Raw genomic sequence first — 9643 nt, 5'->3', positions numbered from 1 at the left:
TATTGCAGACAAAGATTTTTGATTAATTAATATTTGGAACGGAAACAATCGTACCGACCATAAAATCGACTACAGATTTTTATTCTATATTAAATATAGCTTCCAATCATGTGTTTCATTATTATTTTTAAAAAGACTACGTTAGCAACATGTGTTATAAAACATCTTACAACATGGCTACTACGTCTGAAACACGGAAAATTCCTTATGAGAATAAGAGTTTCAAAAAAAATAATCTTATTAGAAATTCTTATTCATTAGAATCTATTTAAAAAAACTTTTAATTTGTAGTTAAAGACCCCATCATGTAAGATGATTATACACAAGTAAAATGTTTTTTGTTTAATAATTTATTTTATTATATAATAATTAATTAAATTTTCTTTTATTAAACTTTTTGTGCGCAATTTGAACTGTTGGAATAAGAAATTCCTTGTAGTGTTTTGACAATAATCACGTGATTATAAAAATATATGTGATTTGATATCCAGAAACCTAATGTATGTATGTATGTATGTATGTATGTATGTATGTATGTATGTATGTATGTATGTATGTATGTATGTATGTATGTATGTATGTATGTATGTATGTATGTATGTATGTATGTATGTATGTATGTATGTATGTATGTATGTATGTATGTATGTATGTATGTATGTATGTATGTATGTATGTATGTATGTATGCCTGTATGTATAAATTTAGAAAATAATTCAGGTAACTTTTTTGAAACCTAATTTTTTTAACATAGCCAGCTTTGTTATGTGTTAATTTATTTCAAAGAAAATTTTACAAAACTAACGTAGCTAAAATATAATCCTAGTTTAGTTGGGTAAACGAGATAACAAAATGTTTTCTCGTCTAATAACAAGTTCTGAGCAAGAACAATATATAAACGATGTACATAAATCGATACGATTAGTTGATATTGAAAAACTTAACTATTTAAAAAGTAACGTTTTACATTTTTTACTTTATAATTTTTTTTTTCAAATATTAAATAAACTCGAAAGAGCTGCTTAGTGTGTCTCTTTTACTAGCTTCTTGTTCAAGCCAGCTGGAAATTCTTTTGCTGTGTGTGCTGATATTTTCAGCTGTATGTCGACGAATGTTGTTTTTTATTTTTTCCAGTATTTGTTTCTCCGTTCTTGAGCCTTTAGCACCAATAGGATGCTTTTTAAAGAACGTCCTAACCTGAAAAGAAATTTGTGTAAATCTTTGAACGAAAAAGCGCAAAAAATAAATTGCTTGATAAAAACCAACGGCATATATGGTTTCTATGGATTTCTTACAAAAAAGTTCGTCTTTCATGAACATAACAATACCTCTTTGTAAGTTGGCCATGTGCTGAAACCACTCGCTACTTCCCCTAATAGCTGACCTAACTGATAGCCTCCTCCGTATCTAGTGAAAAAAATAAGAAAGAAAAATTTAAAGTTCTTAAACAAATTTTTAAGCTAAAAAAAAAAAGAAAAAAAAAATATGTCTGACTTACCTTTCTTTAAAACTGTCATAATTTATACAAACAAAATCCCACACTTCCTTTCGAGATCCGAGTCTGACAATGTTTGCAAGTAATGGAATTGTATCTTGTACTCTCATGACAGACTTGTTCAACGATTTGTCAAGTATGCTACGTGAAGAAAAAAAGGAATTTTTTTTTTCTTTTTTTGCTTAACTTTTAAATAAAAATAAATATATCATTCTGGATTTACGAATCATAAATTTTTTTTGTATATTTAAGTATATTTATTCTGTTTGTTATCAAAAAAATATATTCTAGAATATTCAACATACTGACTTTTAGTAAAGAAAATCTTAACTATTTCTCATCAGATGTGTCTAACAGTCTAGTCAAACGACCAGGTCAAGTCGTCCAGGTCAAACCGTCTAGGTTAAACTTACTTACTAATTGATTTTATCTTTCTCTTTGAATTGTGCGAGCGCTTTCATGATTATTTTTCGGTCTGTATCGACCTCGCTTTTCTCGTAAAGTTTCCACAAGAAATCCCAGTCTTTTTGATTGGTGGAGTTGTAACCATACATAAGCGCTAAAGCTCTGTTTTCGGGAGATAAACCGATGAGGCTGAAAAAGTTTTTTTAGTTTAGTAGCAAAAATTACTTTCATCAAGTTAATTATAACGTAACAAAAATAGAAAACAGGATTTTTACAAAGCCCATTTTTAGGTCTCCAAAGTGAATTTTGCTATCAAAATATTTGTCAGTGTGTAAAAACCAATTTACCCTGCTATGAAATTTTTTTTTAGGAAATTTTTGATGCTCCCATGGGACTACCGTGGAAGCATTTAAAATTTTTTACTAAAAAAATTAAAGATTAGCGTAAGGTAGAAACGCATTAAATACTTGCTCGACTTCAATGTTTTCAGTGTGCATGTGCGCGTCATCAAAAATTTATTTACTCAAACAAATCATGTTTTACGTAATGGAATAACAAATATTACGTTTTTCCTGCAGCCATGTCATTAAAAATGAGAGACACTTTCTTCTGAAACTCCGCGCTAACGTTATGTTTGAGAGCAAAGGAAAACGTCTCCAATCTTTGTAATCTGTATGTACGATAATAAGAATATATTTGCAAGTATAACCTCACAAACTGTTTACATAGACCTTTCAACTATAATAATATAAATCTGCAAGGTCTTTTTATAAGTTGAAATTACCTCTCATAGATTGAAAGCTTATCTTTTTTTTCTTCGCCGTACTCAAGCATACTTGGCTTCACCAAATGTGATTGTAGGGACCAAAAGTATTTCTAAATTAAAACCGCTATCAATTTCTTATACAAGTCGTAAATATAAATGGAAATTTACTTTTCGAGTTTAAAAAGAAATTTCATAATAAATCGAAGCTTACTTTGAATTTTCTTTTCACAGAATGGTCTTGAATCATCATGGCAATGCATTCAGATTTTGATCTCGCCATCGCCCAAGGAATGAAATCGCGTTCTTTCGATAGATATTTTGTTATATTCAACGCTACTAAAGGATCCAATAACTCATCACAGGAAAGCTTGAAGACGTCATGCAAAATGCCAGCACGGTTTACATCAGAGAAAACCTGTTTATCAATAAATATTTAGAAAAGCTATTTAATGGTATGAAAATTTATTTTGTATAGATATTTTCCTTACTTTGTGGTTGTTGATTAACTGCTCCTGCAGTCCACGCCATGTTTCGTTGTCGTAATTCACCAAATAAAATCCTCGAGAATCGATATTTGCTTTAACCCACATTATACTACTATCCAATTCAATTTCAGCATCTATAAAAAGTTGCTCTCATCATCATCATCATCATCATCATCATCATCATCATCATCATCATCATCATCATCATCATCATCATCATCATCATCATCATCATCATCATCATCATCATCATCATCATCATCATCATCATCATCATCATCATCATCATCATCATCATCATCATCATCATCATCATCATCATCATCATCATCATCATCATCATTAATTGTCGTTTTTAGCTATTACCTCTCTCTTTTAACCAAAATGTTTGAATTGTGAACGATTGATCAGTAATGTAGGTAAAAGGGATTTGCCACAAACTGTCGTTTTGGTCGCAAGTTGAATTTGGTGATTCTAACTTTTGTTTCATTTCGAGGAAAGATTCTTGCCGTATCTTAAACTTTGAGCCAGGTTTGCGGATCATTGTAACAACAGGGAAACTCCGTTGTCTGGTCCACGTGTCCATGATACTTTTAATGTTTAATTCGCCTGATGCCTACAATCGAAATTAATGAAAAACGTTTTTAATTTTAAGAAGGTTTTAAAATTTCCATCAATTCGATCAAATTTGTTAAACGATAAAAGCTTATTTTTCATACGTTGGTAAGATGTTTCCACAAATCGTCAGTTTCAGCGTTTGAATATTGGTAATAATCGATATACTTTCGCACACCTTTGATCATCTTATCTTTCATAAATCCTTCAATCATGCGCAACAAGGAGGCTCCCTAAGTCCAAAAAGAACTTTTAAATCCATTGCATACCAAAAATAACTAATATAAATTAACGAACTTTAAAGAAAAAGATATTAAATATAAAAACTCCGAAAAAAAAAAGAATTTCTTTTAAATGAAATGAATTAAAAGAATTACTTTATTATAAGAGATAGCGTCAAACATTTCATCAATCTCTGAGGTACTCTTTACATCTTGACTGACTGGGTGTGAATTCTTTAGAGAATCTGAGGAAATTGCAGCCTGCCATCCTGTTGGAACTTGCATATCAATCTAGTATAAATGCAATAAACAATAAAGCCATTTGCATTTGTGTTTTTGATTATCGTTGCGTTTAAGTTAAGCTTACTGCGTGGAACTGCTGGTTTACAATACTTACTGCGTGAAACTGCGGGTTTACAATGTCTGCTCCTAACATTTCAACGTAGTTTGCAAAGCCCTCATTCAGCCAGATATCATTCCACCATTTCATTGTTACTAAATTTCCGAACCACTAAAATCACATAATTAAGATTAAGCCTTTCGCGTTTCTGTGTAAAGAATAAGAACTAGTTTCGTATGTAAACAAACACAAAACACGTTAGAAATCGAAATCAGAAACAAGGTTCAAAAAAATGGCCGGTTTTTATTGTTACAATTTCATAAGCGCGGAAAAAGGATTGAAGTTCATACCTGATGAGCAAGTTCGTGTGCGATTACTAAGGTTACTTGTCTCATTGATTCAACAGTCATGATTTCTTCGTCAAACACCAAATAGGCGCTTCGAAAAGAAACTAAACCCCAATCCTCCATAGCTCCTGCCATAAAATCCGGCACGGCAAGCAAATCTTATGTGATAAAAGAGAAAAATAGTCATTTTAATTTCAAGATTTCAATTAGTATCCGTAAATGACTTTTTTTTGACACTTCGAAATTTGAGTCACAAGTCACGTGTTTCTTATGTTTCTTTTTTCTTCTTCAAAGGGTGGATTTGTTTTATGACAACGAGCGGTTAAATCTAAAACCCGCTGGTATTTAAATTCTCCTCTTGCCTATTACACGCCTTACGAACATATTTACGTGATTGATCATACCGTAGGTGGTGTGTTTTACATACCATTCTAAATGATCTAAGGCGTGTAAAAAATGACTTTTGGAGCTGAATTAATTTACCATTAAACACTAAATCGCTTAAGACTAATATACAGTTAAAGCAAGAGTGGGATGCTGGCACACTTTGCGTTATTTAGTACTGTAAGTCTTGATTCCTTAAAAACGATTTAAAAAGATACAAACCTAGTTTAGGCAGAGGATATTTTGCTTCAAACAATTCTTCATAGAAATCTATAATTGCTGTAGCAGCCATAACTGCATAGTCTATTCTATTAAAATCAGTTTCTCTTGCGTACACTCTCACCTAAAAAGAAAAGCTTTTTAAATGAAAATGTTTTATTTAAAAAATACGGTTGAAGATTCTTTAAACCACCAGCTTACCCTTTTTCCGCTCTTGGTTTTATTCTCTTTGTATTTAAAGTCATTGACACTGAACGCTACCAAATAAGTGCTCATTTTCACGGAAGGCTCAAATTCATCTTTCACAGTTGAATTATCGATTTTTATAGTATTATTTACCGGCATATTAGAAAGAGCGGTAAGTGCGGCATCGTGCGTTATACTAACAAAAAATCTTGCTTTAAGATGCGGCTCGTCAAAGCAGGGGAATGCAGATCGAGCGTCAGTAGGTTCAAAATGAGTAGAAACTATGGTCCTACGAAGTAAAAAAACACTTGTTAAAAACATTAAAGCTAAAAAATCAATCAATTATTCTTATAATTTTTTAAATCGGTGTTCATATTCTTAACATTGATTTAATAACAGAAAAGTTTTTAATTTGCTTTTGTATGAGTTAAAAAAACATACCAAATATATACCTCTGTGTGCCATTATGAGTTGTGTAATTGCTTTTGTAAAGTCCAGCTAAACTTTTTCCATAAACTACTTTGTAAGTTAAGTCCAGTTCAAACATTTTTTCTTCATCCAAATATCGATCTAATTCGATGACAAACAGCTCAAACCTTTTGATGTAAACAACTCGTTTGTAAGTCAGTTCACTTTGGTCCGAAAAAATGGAAACATTTTGCAAATTAATTTTCCTACCATGAAAGATTATCATGTTGGTTTTTTTAATGCAATTTAATAGAATGGTCACACTTCCGTTGAAATAGTTTAAGCTCAAGTCGATATTTAGATTAATAAAATAATCTTGCGGTATTAAGTTTGACGGCAGTCTACTGTTGTTAATAGGAAATTCTTTTTCGTTATTCAAATTTATTATTTCAAGTTTTTTTTCAGAAAGAGTGACGCTTCTTTTATTTCTTTTATGGGCCACTTCTTTTTTTTCAGACCAAAATTCGTCAACAGACCTGCTGTAAAAACCCAACTTTGGATAGTATCTTGGTTTTGCAACGAATACCCATGTAGCTAGTAATCCAGTAAGAGCTATGAGTATTAATGAACAAATGAGAAGCGTCCTTTTTGATGTCTTGTGGCCCCTCCATCCTTCTAGCCGGGCTTCTTTTAACTGATCGATAGAAAAAATGGGCTGGTTAATTTCGCCTTCATTGCTGTGAAATGCCAATGTTCGATACATTACACGTTATATAGTAGAAGCTAAATTAGGAATGTAAAACCACGAATAAACAATTAAAATTTCCTTGTTAATTCATTTTGTGTTTGGCAAATCACAAGAAATCAGTTAAAGTATTTAAAGAGAGAACTACGATGATCGAAGTCCTTTATTTCCAGTTCAAGCCAATCATAATTTATTAAAATATTTTCGTCCACTTTATGGATTGCAATTCTCTTTGAGTCGCAAATTACCGCAATTCGCATGAAGAAAAAACTTGAAAACAGTTTACTTTCGCATAATGTTCTAACGCATCACTGCACATAAGCATGTTCAACTATAAGTATAAACCTATATAAATTAAAGAAGATAATAATAATAATAATAATAATAATAATAATAATAATAATAATAATAATAATAATAATAATAATAATAATAATAATAATAATAATAATAATAATAATAATAGTAATAGTAATAATAATAATAATAATAATAATAATAATAATAATAATAATAATAATAATAATAATAGTAATAATAATAATAGTAATAATAATAATAGTAATAATAATAATAGTAATAATAATAATAGTAATAATAATAATAATAGTAACAATAATAATAGTAATAATAATAATAGTAATAATAATAATAGTAATAATAATAGTAATAATAATAATAGTAATAATAATAATAGTAATAATAATAATAATTCAAATGATAAAATTTTACATAATTAACATATTATACATAGTTTTATGATATAAATATAATGTATAAAATCTATACACCTTATAAGTTATGGTTGGTTTGGATTGGTTACAAAGAGAATATCCAATGCAGGGTCTTATTAAGATGGATTATTAAGAAAAAACACAACTTTGAAAGAAAAAACCACAAAATCTTTTCTGAAATGAAATATTAAACACAATTAATGAGAAGAAAGTGCAATAAAGTTTAAACGCACTTACTAATTTTTTTATGGAAATATATTTATATGGGATTTGACCCCCGTTGTTTTTGTACATACTAGCAATCGCCTTTGAATTGATTCAATAAGTTTTTAAATTATCTTGATTGGTTTTTCAAGCCACAATTTTGTCAGTTCTTTTTGAAGCATTTCGTGACTAGTAACTTTTGTTAGTTGATAATCTATCCATAAATTTTTGATCGAGTTTAAGTTAGGTGATAGTGCTGGCTAAGGAATGAGTCGAATATTACTTTCAACAAAATAATCGGTGATTGAATGCGCTGTATGTCATGGAGCATTATCTTGTTGAAATAACCAGTTTAGATCAGCCTGGAATAAATCGTGACTAGGTATAAGCAATATTTCCAAAATGTCACGATACCCATACTGGTTCATTCTTCTTTCGTATATTTTATGACAGTCAACGCCTGAGCCTGATATGCCTCCCCATATGCCGATAGAACCACCACCTTTTTGAATACAGCTTTGTATGTTGAATCAAATTGTAGACGCAATCTTTATGCAAAACAAAATAAGATCAAGGATGCAAATACAATATCCTAACGCTAGCAGGCTGATGAGTGATGAAGATGCAAAAGACTGCAGGAATAAATCAATTAACAAGAGTTACGAGTTTTCCCATCAAAGTGTGTTTTTTTCTCTAATTTGTTAAATTAAAAAGTTAGTATAAATAAACATAAAAAATGCGAATCCCATCTCATCAATTTCTAAGGTTATCATTTCTTAAAAGAATAAGATGCGTTAAAAAATAAGTGTGTTTAAACTTTCTGTACAAGGTATATAACAACCATTTAGTTTATCTGATTGATATGTTCATTTTGTATGTATGTATATATATATATGTATGTATGTATGTATGTATGTATGTATGTATGTATGTATGTATGTATGTATGTATGTATGTATGTATGTATGTATGTATGTATGTATGTATGTATGTATGTATTAAATCTAAATGCTTCTAAAACTTAGTTGTTACCTTAAAAAAAAATTGTTATCTATTTGACTCAACGTCGCACAGTGAAGCGAAATGGTCAAAAAGTGGCCAAAACTCAAAATTTTGTAAAGTAATAAACGCTTTTATTAAATTATTGTTCCAACTCTCTGACTAGGATAGTAGACATGAGAGAACCAAAATATATATTTTTCTTATCATTTGATATTTTTTCTAATAAGTTGTAAAAAAAAAAATAATGAAAATGGTGTATTAAAAAAATTCCACTTATGGCCACTTTTTGAACTTTTCGCTTCATAGTGCGTCGTTCTGAAATATTAAAGAAAATGCTTAAAAGTTTGACAATCTATAGTAAGACCGTTATCTCTATATTAATGATTCCCCAAAAGGAAAATTTAAATTTAAATTATAAGGGGGGGGGGGGGGGTTTACATTAAATGCTCTGTACCATAACTCTAAACTACTAGACTGATATTTTAAAATTACTGCCTTTAGTTAAACTTTGTAAACAGCTAATATGCAGTATGTAATTTTAAGACACTATGCAATACTGAGTTAAAAAAAAAAGTAATAAAATTATCTCATAACTTAACTTGAAATTAAATACGAAAGAATACTTAGATGTTTATGTTTCTTAGTATCTGTAATCTTAAAGAATGGTTTTGATAAACGCAAGATTTATCAAGGTTTAATTTTAAAAATGTTTGTTATGAAACCCTAAATACTCACCTGAGAAAATATGAAAGCGTATTTTGTTAAATTTATGATTTTTTTTTTTTTTTTAAATCTAAACTACTCTTAATTATTTTTATCTAAATCCACGTTTATATCAATATGATTCACCAATATATATAATTTTCATTGTAAATTAACAACAAATTTTTTTTATAATTTTTTCTTAATTCATGCAATATAAGGTTACAGTTATTATTTTTAAAAAAAACATTTGATTTAAGCATTTTTTAAAAAAAATTTCTGTCATTTGAATAATTATGGATAATACATTTGTGTATATATGTGTGCATATATGTATGTATGTTATGTATGTATGTTATGTATGTTATGTATGTTATGTATGTGT

The 9643-nt window shown here is 29.4% G+C and overlaps 1 protein-coding gene across 1 annotated transcript; it reads right to left on the bottom strand.

Annotated features, from left to right (window-relative positions):
- Positions 1 to 759: 759 nt before the first annotated feature.
- LOC145184606 (endoplasmic reticulum aminopeptidase 1-like) lies at positions 760 to 8249 on the bottom strand. The gene is made up of 17 exons (XM_090077077.1): positions 7588 to 8249; positions 5916 to 6947; positions 5479 to 5752; positions 5281 to 5401; positions 4678 to 4832; positions 4385 to 4498; positions 4144 to 4278; positions 3871 to 3999; positions 3518 to 3767; positions 3155 to 3285; positions 2878 to 3081; positions 2685 to 2776; positions 2466 to 2570; positions 1913 to 2089; positions 1499 to 1636; positions 1329 to 1407; positions 760 to 1197 (listed from the first exon to the last, which is right to left on the bottom strand). Exons 2-17 carry the CDS (start codon positions 6632 to 6634, stop codon positions 1000 to 1002), a joined length of 3021 nt encoding a protein of 1006 aa, XP_089933203.1. The 5' UTR covers positions 6635 to 6947; positions 7588 to 8249; the 3' UTR covers positions 760 to 999.
- Between the last annotated feature and the right edge of the window lie 1394 nt (positions 8250 to 9643).

Source organism: Hydra viridissima, unplaced genomic scaffold (genome assembly GCF_058129835.1).
Source record: "Hydra viridissima isolate aposymbiotic clone 2 unplaced genomic scaffold, HvirCarnegie_v1 scaffold_2, whole genome shotgun sequence".
Taxonomy (NCBI): Eukaryota; Metazoa; Cnidaria; class Hydrozoa; order Anthoathecata; family Hydridae; genus Hydra; species Hydra viridissima.
This window is presented reverse-complemented; position numbering and strand designations above follow the sequence as displayed.

What these genes read in the sequence shown, in the direction of transcription:
- LOC145184606 (XM_090077077.1), bottom strand. Translation starts at nt 6,634, where the DNA reads ATGTATCGAACATTGGCATTTCACAGCAATGAAGGCGAAATTAACCAG. An exon ending in GAGAAAGATAAAATCAATTA is followed by an intron (nt 1,637 to 1,912) that starts GTAAGTAAGTTT and finishes TTCTTCACGTAG; the next exon opens with CATACTTGACAAATCGTTGA. An exon ending in CATGGCCAACTTACAAAGAG is followed by an intron (nt 1,198 to 1,328) that starts GTATTGTTATGT and finishes ATTTCTTTTCAG; the next exon opens with GTTAGGACGTTCTTTAAAAA.